The sequence below is a fragment of the Vigna umbellata genome, chromosome 7, assembly GCF_029865625.1.
Source record: "Vigna umbellata cultivar VRB3 chromosome 7, Vumbellata_1.0, whole genome shotgun sequence".
Classification (NCBI taxonomy): Eukaryota; Viridiplantae; Streptophyta; class Magnoliopsida; order Fabales; family Fabaceae; genus Vigna; species Vigna umbellata.
The window spans coordinates 29,224,520-29,242,912 of NC_142171.1; the positions used below are offsets into that span (position 1 = coordinate 29,224,520).

An 18,393-nucleotide genomic window follows, 5' to 3' on the forward strand; every position below is an offset into this window, starting at 1 on the left:
AATATTTTTAAAAATTTTAGTTTAAAATCAGAATTTAAATTAATTTTATTGTTTTCTTATTTTTAATGTTCTTCTTGATGAAGATAAAGTAGTTTGTTTTCTCCACAATAAATAGGTCGCTTTCATTGAGAATTATTTGGTTAGGTTTTGTCATATGTGCTTAAAGTTTCAACTGAATCTGGACTGAAGCACATGGAACAGTTTCATGCTGAATCTACAGAAAACCCAAATTATTCTACACTTGTAAACTTTCGAAAAAAAGCCATTGTAATATTTATAATTAAAAAAAGTCAATGCATTTATTTATATCTTTAAAAATGACACGTATTACTTGTATTAAAAATTTGTTTTTATTTTCTTGACTATTATCTATTTATATGAGTTTGTAAAAGAGAAGTATATGATATTAATTAATATTTGTAGTGTCAATGATCTATTATAATTTATTCATTGCAAGCATGCACATAGAAAGGTGTGATCATAGTTTATCATTGGCACTAAGAAAAGCCTTGTGATAGCAAACAAAATAGTTTACCTCATCTATATAATCTCTATATTTAACTTGTATTAATATGATTTATTATTGTTCAATAATTATAAAACTAGAATTAATTAATGGTTGGAACTTTGAACTTCTCACAGATAAATTTCTTTAATTATGTATAATAGAGGTAGGAATAATGAATGATATTTGGTGGTTCTGGTAAACAGTAGTGTATTTTGTATACACATGTTTTGTAGATAATGTTTCTTATAAAAGTACGAAACCAAAATCTCTTGTCTGAATGCAGTAATAAGAATGGCATATAGAGACACGTGGAGACACCAAAAGGCATGAACATGCTCAAAGGCTAAAAGTTCTAACATCATTAATCTTAATAATACATTAGTTAAACTCCCATGTCTTAGAACCTTTGGAGTAAATCATTCACTTGCTTAATCATAGCCTCGTCTCTCTATTTTCTAATTTTAGGGCAACAAGCCAGTTATTTCTAATATGGTGTATTACTTTTTTTTCATATATCTAAATTATTATTATTACTATTGTTATACAGTATTACTATTATTGAAGTTTTGAGTTTTTTTTTTTTAATTTGATGTTATTAATACATTCACTAATAATTAATATAAAATTATTGTTTTTTATTTATTTTTTATGATGCTCTTCTTAGAATTATTAATATTTTTATTTTAACATAGATGATTATATATATATATATATATATATATAATATATATATATATATATATATATATATTGACTTGAGTGAATATTTCATATTCAATACAAAGATCTATGTTATCTCTAATTTGAAATGTATTTATAATTTACATTTATATGAGAACAAAGGAGAGAGCACTGGTAAATATTGTATTGAATTATAAGTTATTTTTAGTTGGATAGTTTGAAAAAATTAGTAGTTTTTAATAACTTATTGATACATGTATTTTTAAAAAATCATATTGTTTAAATTTTGTAAAGTCTATATATTTTAGTAGATTTTTATGTGTTATTACATTAAGAAATTTAGTTTCTTATTTGATACTCCATATAAAGATTATGTATTACCTTTAATCGAAATTGTACCTTTGCAAATAAGATGAGGTAGTATTCTAAATCGTTGAGTTAAATTGTTTATTTAGATAATTTAAAAGGATTAATGATTTTTCATGACTCAATAGGACATTGATATATGCACATTTTAATAAACATTTCACATGTTCATAAAATTTTAATTGATTACATTTTGTATTGATTTTTCGGTATATACTTAATTATGGTTGATTTTATGTTTCTGTTATCATCTTGAATAAACTAAATATTAATGTAAAATATTGTCAAAATTATATGAAATATAAAAATGTTTTTAAGATTTATAGACAAATCAATAGTAAAAAAGAATTGATTTTTTTAGTATAAAGTAACACTTCTTATTCTTATTAAAAGAGTAAAATTTACATTTATTATGACAAAATTTAATGGCAATCACACAACTATAAAACCAATATATGGAATGAAGTTAAATGAATTCAACATCTATATGAACATAAGAGAAGAGTGAAAAGAATTATACAAATTATGCATAGTAATGTTGATTGTAATTTATTAAGATAAAGTTTAACTTATTTATCATTATCATCACAACAAAATTTCTTCTTCCTTCTGAATAAAATATTGTGTACTCTTGATTCTCAAATAAATTAAAGAGAATAATCATATGCTCTAAAATTTGTCCAATGCACAACAACTTTTCATCTAATTTTAACACAAAAAGTATCATGACTCACCTTACCTCCTTATCTTGTTGTAAATCCAATGTTGTCTTTGTCTTCTACTTCAATTAATATACTCTCTATTACCTAATGAAAAAATTATACATACATAGACTTCACTATCTCTATATGGTTGTTGTCCAAATAGCATACAATCTTATATTCTTGAGTTGTCTTTCAAAAAGCAAACAAGTTATCTTTATCATTATCTACTTCAACAATTGAATTTTACTACTAATTGCCAAAGAAAAAATATCCTTTTAAACATGTCCAGGCCTTTTGCTGCTATTATATTGTAGTTTATCTTTATTTCAATACTTTTTTTTCTTCAATGTTGTTCTTCGTACAAATTTCACACATTATTTTAATCCTCAATTATTTCCTTTTTGTCTATAATAGTCGCTTATCCTTTTTGTCACCATTTCTCAAAAGGTTATATTCTCATAGTTTCATTTTCCATTTGGAGTTTGATATATAGACATAGTAACTAATAGAATAAAACATTTGAAATCAAATTATAGAAAGTGATTTGCATATCAAATAATCAATTCAATGTGTAGTCACGAGCTGAAACACAATATTAGTTTTTTTAAATAGAGCAAGACCTTTTATGGCGTGTATGGCCACCCGTGAGACATATTAGACCATAAAGTCTTGGAAATTGGGAAACAAAGTCACTTTCAAGCCAACTAATAAGAGTTCCTTAATTAGCTCTGTAAAACACGAACAACGTCTTCCATGAATTCCACACATCATACACTTTGTACTAGTTTTTAATATTTTCAAGAAATATATACAAGAGCTACCAAAGAACAGCAACCACCCAGTTAAAGATTGGTAGTGGTAGTTGCTATCTCAGCATGAATATTGAACTACTCTTAAAACCTAAGTCTTTCATATGAAAACACCCACTCAATGATCAGCTAGTTACAAGATCATTTCATGAAATAACTAAGGTCTTCTTCTGATAAACTTCTTAAATAAAACTTACGAAGATGAAGTGGAGCAAATATACTTGAGCAGCTCATATTCCATTAAGAGTGACCACAACCGTACGCGGTGTAGGATAATCTCGATGTTCACAAAGCCATATACCCTTAAGCATAAAGAAAAATAAATTATGTTTTATTAATAACATAAAACACATTAATTGATGAAATATTTGGTCAGATTAGAAGAAAGTGGGAAGAAAAAACATGAGAACCAGTTTAGTACTATAGTATTGAGCAGGATATAGCTAATTTTTTTACCTGCCAGGTCCCCATATTAAGCTTTCCATTTGTAATTGGTATCCTGAAACCACATTATATATCATTGAAATGCAACTGCTGATATATTTTTGTAGCATAATGAATCAATTCAAAGAATATATATAAAATATATCTTACGTGAGTGCACAACCAAACATCGATGATTTTATGTGTGCCGGCATGTCATCTGGTCCTGCAAAATATGTATGTGCAAACTGTTGAAGTTAACACTTGTTTAACATTCCATACTTCAGTTAGTCCGTCAACAATCAAATATTATCATCTTACTTTAAATTATATTAATATCATGTTCAATAATTTCATATTTATTAGAAGTCGAAGCTTTATTTTTAAAAATGAAAAAGAAATATTTAAACTATTTATGTTTCGAAACATAAGTAAGACGAAACTATTAGACATTATAAAAACACGATATTAATTTATATTTGAATACATTAATTAAATTTTTATAAATCTTTCAGGTTTTAAGATATTTTTTATTCTTACTAAGGGCATCCTAACAATTATCATAGAGTTATATTATCCCTTAGTACAGTAGTGAAAAAAAAAAAAAACTAACCCTCTAAAGTGTGCTTCCATGGCGCAGATGGGCCCTGCAAAGTATATATACATTTGAAAATTCAATTCAAGGCCCTTTTTAGATTAAAATAAATTTATATAAATATTAATATAAGAACTAAGCAGAAAACGAACCTCTGGAACTATCTGATTGAGGAATGTTTCTGTGTCATCTCGAACATCATAGTCATAATTTTCATTGATGGTGAGAGAAGCACTAGTGTGATGCACTATATGTGTAGTTAGGAGTTCATTCTATCAAGCCCAAATTGGATTCAACATCATAACAATTCAAAGGATATTTGTTTTTGCACCCATATTTCTCCATTTGCACCCTCATAAATATGAAATTCCTTACTTTTTTTCTTAAAAAATATATTTTTATACAACACATAGATAAGGGTGAGAAGACGGCAAGAGGGCTACGACGACAAGGAGTGTCAGTACCATTGGGGTGCAAAACGAAATTATAGAGGTGCAAAAAGAAATTATAGGGGTGGAAAACGAAATAACGGAATATAAAAGGACCAATAAATGAATTTACTTACAGAAGAGATGGGCTAGGCCACACTTGAATCCAGACAATTCTAGCCCAACTTCTTTCAAAATCTGAGCCGATGGCTATTCTTGGTTTAATAAAATCAACTATTTGAAAGCATTATATGTAATAAACAACAGACTATATTCACGCAATAAATTAGAATTAAAAGGAAAAATTGTAATATCTTCCTTTTAAATGATTTTAATTTTTTTCACTATTAGTCTATTAATTTTAGAAAATTCATTTTATTCAAGCTCTATGAACTTTTAAATTAATTTTTATGAAATTTTAAGTGGGTATATGAGGTGTATGGTTCAATTTAGTAAGAGTAAAACAAACAAAAAATTGTGTATGAAAAGACTTGAATAATAATTTAAGTTTGTATGAGAAAAAAAGAGAGATTAAAATTGTAGATTAGTCTATCAGTAAAATAAAAAGAATTGCAAAACTTTAGGACATTAATTGCATGTTCCATTAAAAGAATTGAAATCACCTCTCTAGAATATTACAAATCATGATAGATTGAAAAATAACATGTTACATGTATATGATGACCCAGCACATAACATGAGAAATAGTTTTCAAAAACTGTAACTGCCAGATGACCAACTTGTTAAGAACTTGGCTTTTAACTTTACTAAAAAACTAAAGTTAAAAGGACTATATAATATTAACCCAAAACAACCAAGATTTATGACACTAATAAAAGATTGTCCACTTGAAATATATGAGTTTAAACCAAAGATATATTAACTTAATATGTAAAAAATAAAGAATATTAATCATTTAAAGAGTTAAGAAGGAAGCTTATAAGATAAGATAAACCTTTGATCCTTAGACCAAAGAACTCCCCTGATGCTCTAACTTGAAAACTTGACATGATACTAAGGTTTTTTGCTGAAACAAAAACATATACATGGGATCTACAAAGAAGGGATGTACAAACAAGTTGAAGAATTGACTCACCTTAGAAGTTACTAGATGACACCCACGTTTAAGGGAGGCAATGTTATTGTCTTTTGAGACCACTTAGGAGCAGCTATGGAAGTAGGGTCGTTTATGGTTGCTGGGTTTGTTTGCAGTGACTTCACGCGAACGGGAACCTTAGCTGCTAAACAGATTGAAGAGACTTGCATCATTAATTCTAGTTGAAATGGAAACTAAGTGCTCAAATTAGTCTCATTATTGAGCCATGAAATCAGCCCTTTACTATATGGTAGAATCTGTGATATAAGACAGACACTGGTTGCGATTGTGTGCTGTAAGATAATGGTGCACTTTTGACCACAAATCTATGTATAGATTTGCTGCCAGAAACCAATGGTTATGGTTGGTTAGTTCGTTGGTTGGTATTAGACCAGTTTTTGTTTGTTTATAAACATAAATCTTTATCAGTATAGTTTTAGAAACTATACTATTGTTTGAAAATGTTTTGAAGAGTTATTTTCACTCAAATAAGTTAGATGTTTTGTTTTGTGATAATTAACATTTAATTTTATTATTATTATTATTATTATTGTGATCCTTAATTTTAAATTTAATTTAGTCTGATATTAAAATCTCAATCCATCGCGTCAAAATTGGAATTATTTTGATTATTTAGATATTCTAAAAGTATTGTAATTCCAAACAAATCTTAATAACATCCAACATACGTAGATTACTCTTTCGACTTGCTCAATTAAATATTTTTAATATATTTTTTCATCTTTTTTAATATACTACCTCCACAAATAGGAAAGAAAATTATTTATTTATATCAGTTGTCTAAAGTCCTTTTCCTTTTGAGGTTTAGATAGTAGTGAACTAGTGCCATTACAAATTGTTTGACTATTTTTTTGTTTAACTATTTTAAAAATTATGAATACTATCTTTGAAATATACATATCAAAATAATGATAATAAAATTAAATTTAATATTTTAAAAATGAGTGTAGATGAACTGCGAAGAGAGTGTCCCGGTCACTCAGTGAAGCAATGGCAGCGACAATTCCTTTCTCTCTGCTGAGGTACGCTTTCTCTTTCGTTTTCATCTTCTCTCACTTCCGTCTAATTTCTTTGGTTTCTCTTCGAATTCGTTGCAGGAACTGCTCGCCATTGAAACTGGCAACACCTTTCGCTCGCAGAGGCTCCAACTTTAATCTTCTTCTCCCTCTTCAACCACGCAGGTTTCTGTTTCTCTCCTCGCTTTTCTGATCGTTTAACCACTTTTTGTCTTAATTTCTGGAACTGAGCAAAAGTTTAGCGCTGATTGAACTTTCAATTTTTGTAATTATCTACTTCTCATTTACCCATCGCAAATTATAGTTTGCAATTTTTTTCAACTGTTATTAGAGAATGCGTGTTAGAGAGAGTGTGACTGCATTACTCATTTATGAAAATAGGAATTAGAATTTTAATTTTTTTTTTGTCAAACTGAACCATTAGAAGAAGGCCTCCGGACCCAATTGTTGTTATAAATTGACTAGCCTCTTACGGATCTCTTTTGTAGAGTTCGTACCGAGGGCCATAAGTTTGATACCGATGTCTTATAAATTCTTCCCATGGAAGAATATTTACATGACATAAAGTTGAATACCCTAAGTAATAAAATCCTGAGTCACAGAATAAAAGAGATATTCTTTTGTCTTGAAAACATTTATTTCTGCTAATAACTGAATAAAAATTTATTAAAAGTGTGGGTCTTACAAAACTTTGCGGTGGAATAAGAATTGCTTGGAGATCTTAGATATGATATAGCATAGCGAGATGCACAAAAGGAGAATCAAGACATAGAGATGAGTTTCGCAATGAAGATAAAATATGTGGGGTGGGATAAAATATTTGATGTGATACTTACGGGCTGAGACTCTCCCACCTTTTGGATTAGTTATTTGTGTTGGACTCTGCTCTTGTACCTAAGTCTTGACAGTTGTTTTAAAGGATTTATATATGTTATGATTGGCATTGTTACAAATGTTTGGGATTCATCTGCTATTAGTCATAGTTAAAATCTAGTGTTTCTGTTGATTTGAAATATACATGTTTGATTTTCATCTTATTCGAAATTTTGATTTACCCTTATTTGGAGTAAGTAGAGACTGTACCCTAGCTATGGACTTGCTCTGTGATCTATAGATGTTTTTTGACATCTTGCTTAGTTGTTACAGGTTGGGCTTTAGTACTCATGCCACGAACAATGAAGAGGCCGCAGCAAAAGCAGCTGCTGTTAATTTTGACAGTGAAGCTCCTACAATGTAACAGCCTTTTCACCTGTAGCATGATTTTATTTATTTATTTTTTATTATCGTTTTCTTCTAATTCATGGATGTCTAGTTATATTGTCATGATTATTGATTAAACTAAAATACATCGGAATGCAAATTTCACTGCATGATATCAATTTTCCAAAAAGATTCCACCAATATTGAATTTTATCCTTTTGTCTCACTCTAAGAATGATGTTAAAGATGACATTGGTTTTACATTGAAGGAGTTCACTGAGATGTAAAGATTTTAAGTCTCTACAGGTTTCCCTTGCAAATGATAACTGTGATAGTCAATATGAATATTTGGGACTGGTAAATATAATCCGTGTAGTATGGCTGGAACCCTTTTGGACTTCATACTATATGCAAGATCTGTATTTCTTGATATTTATGGATTCACCGGCACACACATGCACAGATGCATGCAAACTTATAATTCCTTAATCTTTTTGTTGTGTTTTTTGTCCTTGTTAATATTGTGATCTCCATTTCCTTTCCAGATTCGATAAGATCATAAATAAGGAAATACCTTCAAGTATTGTATACGAGGATGAAAAGGTTCTAGCATTTCGAGATATTAATCCGCAGGCTCCAGTTCATGTTCTAGTCATTCCAAAATTTAGAGATGGATTAACACAACTCGGAAAGGTCAATAATCGCCCTTTTTATACGTGTACACTGACAACAAGTTGTACATGATTCTTCTTTTTAGTGATTCTTTCGCTTTTACCCCTATTCTAGATACTAACATCAAGAAAAAATACAACGATTTATTATGTATATAACTTCCTGTATAATATTTAGGTGAATAGCTTTTTGGAAAAAGTCTAATTTCTCATGAAGGTTTGTTAACTGAAATTGTTATGCCTATTAAGATGTTTTTGTGGAGCCCCGCGAGTGGAAGATACGAAGGATCATTGAAAATAGCAGAATATATAACTTGTCAGTGAGGTCCCTAAGGAAACAAGTCTTGATGAATAGAAATTCAGTAATTTTACATGCTTTTCTAAGAGGAAGATCAATATGAATTTAAACAGAACAAAAATACCGATTTCAGGTACTCTGAATATGTTGGTTTTGAATTTGTGAAGTATCTTATCCATAATAACCAGAGTACATTATTTTCGTTTTCGTCTCATGGTAGTCTAATTTTGAATATATTTTGACATTATAGAGCCCCAAAAAGTTACATTTTGATTATAATTTTCTTATCTTCAATCTTTAATTAATATTGCTTTATAGCTGGTTCTCGGATTTTTTGTTAATTTTAATCATTGAGTTATTTGGATGTCTCGTTAGATAGCAACATTACACTGTTTTGTTTTATGATCTGATTTGACAATTTTAAAGAACCTCTAGTGTTTATATGCCAAAAGAGGAGCACATATTTCTTTAAGGCCACTCCATCACTGTAGGATATTTTCCGATCTCTCTGTTTGCAGCAAGGAAAAGATGAGCTCTTTTTACGTGATATAAAAATCTTCTTTTGCAGGCTGATAGTAGACATGGGGAAATATTGGGTCAACTTCTGTATGCTGCAAAAATAGTAGCTGAGAAAGAAGGTATCGTTGATGGATTTCGTGTTGTCATCAACAATGGTCCGAGTGCCTGTAAGCTTGTTTCTGGTCAACAATTTGCTGGATTTTTTTTACTTGCTTATAGTAGTGCAGCAACCTACTAACTTTATCTTCTCATACTCTTTTATTTTGTTAGGTCAATCAGTGTATCATCTGCACTTGCATGTATTAGGTGGGAGACAGATGAATTGGCCACCAGGTTGAATTCTTGTAAATTATAACTTGAAAATTTCTGATGAATCCCATGGATATTTCTCCTCCAAGAGCTGTAATTTTGTGACCTACGTATAAATAATATAGGAACAAGTAATCCTACAGTTTTTGGTTAAATGATTGTTCAGCGGAAGCTTATATGTAATTATTAGATAGAAATGGTGAAATGTTCGTTAATTTTTACTAGGAAAACCTAATATTTTTATGTCTCGAATAATAATATTAGGTAGAATATTTGGCCATCTTGCCGCCGAATGGATTTTATTGTCATAACTTCCATCAACTTTTCATGATTTTTTACTGTGATTGATTAATTCTGTGGTAAGCAAAGTAGACTATTCGGTTGCAATGGAAGAAAACACTTCTCGCATATTTTAGTCTATGATTTAATCTTATTTTGATGTAAGAAACTGTCACATACGATTTTAAGTTAAAAATATTTTTGGTGCTGTACATGTCACATTAACTTCTAAAAAAATGGGTTTTAATTTCTATATTTGTAATTTTTTTTGTTCCTATTATTCCATGTTATCAAATACTGATATTAACATGAAGTTATTATTATGAAGTGTAAAAATCGTTTAAAAATTTATTCTTAAACATGATTTTGGCTTAGGAAATTTGAGAGATGATCCTTCATAAATTTGTAACTACAATTTGTTATCAACATTAAGGCATTTCCAAATTGTTATTCATTCTTAAGATTCCATAATTGCAACTTCTGAAAAACATGAACTTTATATTTGAAGAAATAAGTGCTCTATTTAGGAGATTAATTATAAGGTTTACATTTTCCATATATATATATATATATCTATATATATATATATATATTATATATATATATATATATATATACTCTGATGGTTTAAACTAAATTTTTCTTAAACTCTACCTAGCCGCCTTTTCTTATTGAAAATCAATTATTCAATCATTAATGTTCTCACCAAAATCTAACGCGCTGAAGGACTTTTTCATATCTGCGTCGTTGACTCTGCGCTTCCATATTCAGATCAGAACTTCCCGTTTGGCGTTACCTTTTCATTGGACCCGACTCACAGATTTTCTGTTCAAAGGCCAAAATTTGTATTGCTCGCCAATTAGAATAAGGAATATCATATCGGTCTAAATGATATTTAACCCAACATTTTTAAATAAACTTTCGCATTTAAACCTTAAAAGTAAAAGAAAAAATGATGGAAAAAAATTCCATTAAATATTTGCAACAAAAATTAATATTCATTCACAAATAAATATTTTGTAATAATACTATAATAAGAAGTACAAATAGAATACCTTCCTTTCATATCTAACAATTTTACTTTTAACCTTTTCTTACACTCCTTTTCTTTTTTAGCTTATACTCCCTCTTTCCTTTGATTTTGTAAAAAAAGTGTAGAGGGCTAAATTGCTTTTCTTTCTCCTTGAAAATCACAAAGATAAAACTCGATTTTTAATTATGTTATCATGTTGAGAAACTTGACATATTTTCATTTATAACCAGTTCTTCCTACAAGTAGTACTTTTGACCATATGGAACCGCGTCCTACATTTCAATCTGCTTAAGCAGTTTCCTCTTTCCTTCTCACAACAATACTGTTTCAAGTCGGTGTTCTTCATCATCATTCGTTTACTTTTACGTTTCCACATAAAAAAGTGCTCAATCACAATCCCTTCTGTTTGCTCACTAAAAGCATCGGGATCCTTATAACCATGATCACAAAGGAATGTTTTTTTCAACACGAAACTTAGCTTACTTCAAAGTACAGTTCTCATTTTCCTATTTGCCACAAATCAAGGTACTGTATTTTCATTTTCCATTTATACATTATAAACCTTACAACGGTATTTGGCAATAGGGGCTATCTGCACTTCACAATTTGGCAAGTTTGTTTGGCCCCTGGCCATAGATTTTGCTTTGTGATACTTGATTGTAAGTTTCCCAAATCCTTTCTGAACAGGGTTTAAGACATGTCGTACGTTAGACTCTTCATTGTTGCAACAAATTAATTTTGATTTTAATTATTTAAATATGATTTATTACCCAAGATAAAGTAAAAGTTATGAACTTTTGGATAAGGATAATTAGAAACATGACTTTCATACTTTTTAGTACATTAACCAATTATGAAGGAAACAGAACTATTTTGCAATAACTTAGCAGCCAACTAGTATCTCAAACATTCCTTTTTCTTAAAAAGTAGTACATAAACTAACTTTACTAATAGTGTTGAATATTAGAAGTTCAAATAATTGATTGGAAAAATAAGAAAAGTTAGAAAGCAATGAATGAAAATGGAATTATCTACATTTCAATCCATCCTTGATATTTTCATGTCTAACGTGAGATTAAAATAAAGTGAGATTGCATTATAAACAGTTTAAACAACACAAATTCAGCACCTTCTCATCTAAGCTACAAGTGGAAAATCTTCTTTACATTCAACCAAAAGTTGACCTTCCAAACACAGACACTTGCTAAATTACTGAAGAAGGATGTAAAAAATGCCCTCTGTAGCCAGCTTCATTACTAGTTATTTATCAATTCCATATTTTCTGAATGATAGTACTGCAAAGTTTTATAATTGATTTTATTTTTCAATTGATATGGAAGGTATGTTTGAGATGTTTTGTAAGAAGTATGCAAATGAAACGATTTTCTTATTCATTATTCATAAACATTCTTTTGCAACTGTGTTCTTGACTTTTGCACCAAGTTTAACAAACAGAAGAAAACACAATGTCACTGATATTATTTCATATTTGTGTTAGCTCTGTAGCTTAGCTTACCTGGACATTGAAGAAGATCATGACAATGCAAATCTCAGGTAACAAGTTTGAAAGAGCACCAAGCATTCGACAGCTGTTTCCACCCAAAAATCTTGAGGAAAGAAATGGACTTGACAAATACTCCGTTCAGTCCATCAACCATCAATCTAACACGCCAGAAAACATAGCCCATGGGTTCTATGGTTCAAAACCACTTCTGTTAAAAGATGTGCCTCCTAGCCCCAGAAATTCCACATCTTCTCTTCCTTCCAATGCCATTGAACATACTGTACCTGTACATCAACAAATTGATCCCTCAAGTTCTTCGGAATCCTCCTCAAGTTCATTTCCTGCCTTTCGTAAGTTCAACATGCTGGCAGTATATTATTTAAAGTTTTGTACTCCATGATCCATTACTTAAGCATCTTAGGTACTCATTGTTTCTATAGTATAAATTTATAAGAATAGTGTAGCACTCTGCCTGCTGTGGTAAGGAATTAGTGGTTAAAATGTGTTAATATTCCATGTTTGCACGACAGGAGATAAAAGGCCAATGGATCTTCGCGTGTATTTGCCCTTATATAGAGCTGCTTTGAAAGGAGACTGGGAGAAGGCCAATGAGTTCCTAAATTTGCATCCAGGTGCGGAGAATGCCAGGATTTCAAAAGGGATGGAAACAGCTCTTCATATTTCAGCTGGGGCTCGACACACCAAATTTGTGGAGGAACTGGTCAAAAGAATGAGAATTAAGGACCTGGAAATTCAAAACAAAGATAAGAACACTGCACTTTGTTTTGCTGCTGCATCTGGGGTTACCAAGATAGCAAAGCTAATGGTGGAAAGGAATATAGACTTACCTGGAATACGAGGTAGTGAAGGGGTGACACCACTTTATGTAGCCACATTACTGGGCCAAAGGGACATGGTTTGGTATCTCTATTCAGTGACCGATCATGAGATTCTAAAAACAGAAGACTACTTCAGTCTACTGATTGCTGCTATATCAACAGATTTATATGGTAACTTTCGAAAACTGGCTATGACTCCTTTTAAGAGACTTAGAAGTGATAATTAATCATTCATGAACTTGGTTTCTCAGATTTTGCCTTACATATACTGGAGTGTCGACCACAATTAGCGATTTGTCATGGCTTGAATGGGGGAGACAGCTTTACATGTGTTGGCAAAAAAGCCTTCATCATTTCGTAGTGGCATTCAACTAGACATCTGGGAAAGATGCATCTATCCATGTGGGTATCACACCATGAAACTGTGAAAATGTCGCATTTTATGAGATCTTCTTACCTTATGCTTTGAGTGTCATCTTTATAAAGTGCTTATGTAGAAAGATTGTTTGGTTTGTCTTTGCAACTCGTATTTATAATTCAAACACTGTACATCTAGATGAAGTGTTAATGACCATTAAAGAAAATGAGTCCAATTAGAAGTTCTATTTTCAAAGGAATGACAGTGTGAAATTTCTTGAAGGGATCCGAGTCAAACTAACAACTGAGTACAAATGCCAGTCAAACAACTCGCAATCCCAGGCGCCTTCAACCTTTCAAGGTATGTTGTATTTTTCTGCTGCGAAATATATGGGGCATCATTCACAAAGAAACGAGCTTTCATATTCAGAGGAAGCTTTTGTATGAAGTGTTTTTTTTTTCTCACATTCATGATACATCACTAGAAAGATGATTGTTAAACTAAGATAGCTTAAACTATATAGACATAAAACAAAACCATAACATGAAAATAGAAGAGTAATGAAGAGAAACAAAACAACTTATATATTTTCTGCATAACCACATTGTATTACATACTGTAAATTATATTTTAGGCCAAACACATTCGAAATAACAGTCAATATATTTAAGAGTACAAAACTGTGTAATCATAGTAAGTTCATGACTGAGCTTTACCACTGACAAACAAACTAACTAAAGTAATCATAATTACAACAGTAGGGCCCTGTAGTACAGCTTGAGACATGAGCCAAATCCTCATAAGGATTAACACCACCTCCAACCTAAAAACTTAAGACAATAGATTTGTGAGTTTTTTTCCTTAAATGATGTTTAACTTTCTCATTTCTATCCAATATGGGACTTGGACTTACATTTGGATTCCCTAAGATCTTGTCTAAGATTTAAGTCTTTCCAAAATCTTTGTATTTTATAGATTCCCTAAGACTCTTGCATAAGATTTAAGTCTTTCCAAAATCTTTGTAATTCATAGATCTTGATTTGAAGAGGTTGCTGTAGAGTGTACTATGCTTCAGCTGAACAACTGCATCTTGCTTCTTAGAGTTCCGTGTGAACACTTGACTGCCACATGAAAAAACAGACTCGACTGTCCTTTTTGAGTCATAAATAGAACCATCATAATCATTATCAACATAACCTTCAATTCTTCCATATCCTTTGTAATACCAAATGATAAAATCAACAGTACCTTTTAAATATCTCAACACTTTTTTTTGCCACATCAAAGTTTGTCAAAATAGGTGAGAGCATATGAGCCTTGAAAGTAAACTAGCAGAGAACTTCTGATCTAGTGAAGTTGTAGTCTACTGAAGAAGGCAGCCAGCCAAGCTTCTGTATTGAGTTGCATCAGCCTCTCTATTGCCATCATTTTTGAACAACTTTTCATTTCCAAAACGAGGAGTTGAAACAGGAATACAACTCTCCAATTTGAACGTTTTCAGCATGTCATTTGCATACTTTGTCTGGGGAAGAAAGATTTCATCATCAAGCTAATGCATTTCCATTTCCCAAAAAATATCTTAACACTCCAAGACCAGTGTATTCAAAAACTTGCAAAATGCTATTTTAAAATAGCCAATTTCATCAATATCATCACCGTAACCAACAAATCATCAACATAAAGTGACACCCTTATTTTCTACCCATTTTTGCCACAAACTTTCACGAACAGAGTGACTCATTAAGACTTTGTGAAGCCTATAAATTTTTTCTTTATGACTTGCAACAATAAAACCAACCAACAGGTTTCTTAACATAAATTTCTTCTTCCAAAACACCATATAAAAAAGCTGAATTGACATTCAACTATAAGATTTTCTATCCATATTGTGATGATAAAGCAACAATCAATCTTATCGTTTCATGCCTAGCAGTAGGTGCAAACGTATCACCTTAATCGACTCCATCCATTTGAGAATATCCCTTCAGAATGAGTCTAGTTTTATGTTTTTTAATAGAACCGTTAGGATGCAAGTTTGTTCTATAAACCAATTTTACACAAATCAAATCATTCGTCCTCACAAAGAACCTTTGCTCTTGAAGTTGCAATTTACTAACCATATCAGAAATAATTACTTTCTTGAGATTCCATGACTGTTCAATAGAGACAACTTTGGCTTCAAACTTTTTGGGTAGGTTAATCAACATTTTTTTTACAACCTTATTGCCCCCTACAACCTCACCATATAGCCTCATTTGACTCACCAAATGGGACACCTTTGAAGTGTACTCCTTGATAGACTCATTCTCCTCCATTTTCAGTATTTCAAACTCTCTTTTAAGATTCAAAAGCTTAATGGACCTTACCCTTTCATCATCTACATATCTTTCATTCACTTCATTCTATTTTTTCCTGATGCATAATGCGGTAACACCTTATCTGTAAAAGATGAATGTAACATAAGACAATCTTCTCCTTCTTCATAGTCTCCTCCTCTTGTTGCTTGTTTGAGCTATAGTAGGATTAACTCTCAATGATTTAGCTTTCTTATCTTGATTTGCATAATCCCATAAGCCAAACTTTAAACATCGTTGCGTTTTGACAACCCATATATGATAATTGAGGAACAACAAAATCAACATTGCTGCCTAAAGCCATCTGATCTCTCACCAGGGTTCAAAATCTACTCTCAATTTATTATTTTTCCAAAAGAGCACTGCTCTAGATACCATTCCTAAACGAAGATAGCTTAAACTATATAAACTTAAAACAAATAATATATAATGTGAAAAGAGAATGGTGAAGAGAAACAAAATAGTTTTTGCAATTGCTGCCCAACCATATTGTATTTCATACTCGAATTGTATATAAGGTCAAATACAGGAGAAATGACTGTCCATCATCATACCTATACATCCTGTCAACAAAATGTTTTGTATCCACTACATTTAAGAGTACAAATATGTCCAAAATCATAGTAAATATATGCCAAAACATTACCACTTACACAAATAAACTATCTGAAACAAGTAAACATAATTAAGTAGTAAAAACAGAAGATTCTTACGGCCCATTAATTTAACAATGATCTGGCAATCATTCTCAAACCTCTTTCAGTAATAACACTAAAAAACAACAAAAATAAATCTTGCTGGGAATGGATTATTAATATAGGTCAATATATAGACATCGACAATGATATTTCCATGGTCACCAACAGACATGAATATTCAACATAAATGAGATATTGCTTCTCCATTATGTCTATGAATCTGTCGTGGGATGCATTGCTAAACTATGTATTATTATTGGATTGAAGTTGCAGACCTACTGGTGACTGGACTCTGTCGTGCTGTAAAATATCTTGGTATGCTGCCAACTTGGTTGTCTCACTTCAGTTGACTTTGACTTGAGCTAATTTGCTGTACTTATAGTGCCAGGATTTGAAACAGTTCAGAAGAAAAAGATATTGAACTTACAGGCTTTAAAGTTAGTGCAACATCTTTGGGAAGTAATAGAGTCATCAGACGAAATATATGGAGATTTGATTAAAAGCCCTTTGTCAAGGCCCCTATTTATTGCTGCTGAATTTGGAATACCTGAGATTGTAATTGAGCTTCTTCACTCATATCCCGATCTCCTTTGGAAAGTTGACAGCCAAAATAGAAGTTTTTTTCACATTGCAATCGTGTATCGTCAGGAAAAAATATTTAACATGATTTATGAAATAGGGGCACATAAGGATCTGATAACTTCTTATAGAGACAATAACAATCACAACATACTGCATTTGGCAGGAAAATTGGCACCTTCAGATCAACTTCATGTTGTATCTGGTGCAGCACTGCAGATGCAAAGGGAATTATTGTGGTTCAAGGTCATTTTTCAATCGTCATTCTGGAGTCAGCTTTCTCAGTTTAGTTGCTCATCGAGTATCTAAGGTTATTTTGAAACACTTCATTTCTTGAATTTACAGGAGGTAGAAAAGATCATACAGCCTCTATTGAAGGAGATGAAGGATTCTGAAGGTAGGACGCCTCAAATGCTATTTACCGAAGAACACAAGGGGTTGGCCAAAGAAGGAGAAAAATGGCTGAAGAACACTGCTTCATCATGCATGCTAGTTTCAACTCTTATTACCACTGTGATGTTTGCAGCAATCTTTACAGTACCAGGTGGGAACAACAACAATGGATATCCTATTTTTATGCACACTACATCCTTCAAAGTTTTTGCAGTCTCAGATGCTATTGGATTATTCTCATCAGTAGTATCTATATTGATGTTTTTGTCAATACTCACCTCAAGGTATGCACAGGAGGATTTCCTTGTGTCACTGCCTAAAAGGTTGAGTGTTGGCATTGCCACCCTTTTCTTCTCCATCATTACAATGCTCATAGCTTTTGGTGCAACATTTTTCATTGTACTTGGCCATCAATTGGCATGGATTTTCATTCCAATAACCCTAGTTGCATGTATCCCAGCAATATTGTTTGCCTTTTTACAGTTTCCTCTTCTTGTGGATACAATCTCTTGTACATATGGAGCTGGTGTATTTTCTCGTTGAGAAATTTGGTAAATAATATTCATCCTAGGTGATTGAATCTGGCCACATCTCTAACTCAGGTCATATTCTTTACCAATAACAGCACACTCGTAATATCCAACATTTTGGAAGAAGGGAAGCTCTAGTTGTAGCAGTTACGTTGCTAATATAGATGCAATTATACTGTTAT

The 18,393-nt window shown here is 31.3% G+C and overlaps 1 protein-coding gene and 2 pseudogenes across 3 annotated transcripts; 2 read left to right on the top strand and 1 right to left on the bottom strand.

The window, feature by feature from the left end:
• Nucleotides 1-2,952: 2,952 nt before the first annotated feature.
• On the bottom strand, nt 2,953-5,864 carry LOC124847554 (UPF0047 protein C4A8.02c-like; annotated as a pseudogene). The gene is made up of 7 exons (XR_015780565.1): nt 5,611-5,864; nt 4,652-4,712; nt 4,239-4,333; nt 4,105-4,138; nt 3,663-3,717; nt 3,525-3,567; nt 2,953-3,370 (listed from the first exon to the last, which is right to left on the bottom strand). The product of XR_015780565.1 is annotated as a UPF0047 protein C4A8.02c-like (transcript).
• A 645-nt stretch (nt 5,865-6,509) lies between these two features.
• On the top strand, nt 6,510-9,924 carry LOC124847555 (14 kDa zinc-binding protein-like). 2 transcript variants are annotated; one of them, XM_047325069.2, is made up of 6 exons: nt 6,510-6,653; nt 6,729-6,812; nt 7,785-7,880; nt 8,393-8,540; nt 9,385-9,502; nt 9,606-9,924. In XM_047325069.2, exons 1-6 carry the CDS (start codon nt 6,622-6,624, stop codon nt 9,671-9,673), a joined length of 546 nt encoding a protein of 181 aa, XP_047181025.1. In that variant the 5' UTR covers nt 6,510-6,621; the 3' UTR covers nt 9,674-9,924. The 2 variants fall into 2 exon arrangements, with proteins under 2 accessions (XP_047181025.1, XP_047181026.1); XM_047325070.2 differs by having other exon boundaries at nt 6,511-6,653; nt 7,794-7,880.
• Nucleotides 9,925-11,276: 1,352 nt separating this feature from the next.
• On the top strand, nt 11,277-18,261 carry LOC124847551 (uncharacterized; annotated as a pseudogene).
• The last annotated feature ends 132 nt before the right edge of the window (nt 18,262-18,393 follow it).

Excerpts from the sequence above, each read along its gene's own strand:
- LOC124847555 (XM_047325069.2), top strand. The coding sequence starts at position 6,622 with ATGGCAGCGACAATTCCTTTCTCTCTGCTGAG. Across the intron at positions 7,881-8,392 it reads GACAGTGAAGCTCCTACAAT|ATTCGATAAGATCATAAATA; the intron begins GTAACAGCCTTT and ends TTTCCTTTCCAG. Across the intron at positions 9,503-9,605 it reads CAACAATGGTCCGAGTGCCT|GTCAATCAGTGTATCATCTG; the intron begins GTAAGCTTGTTT and ends TTATTTTGTTAG.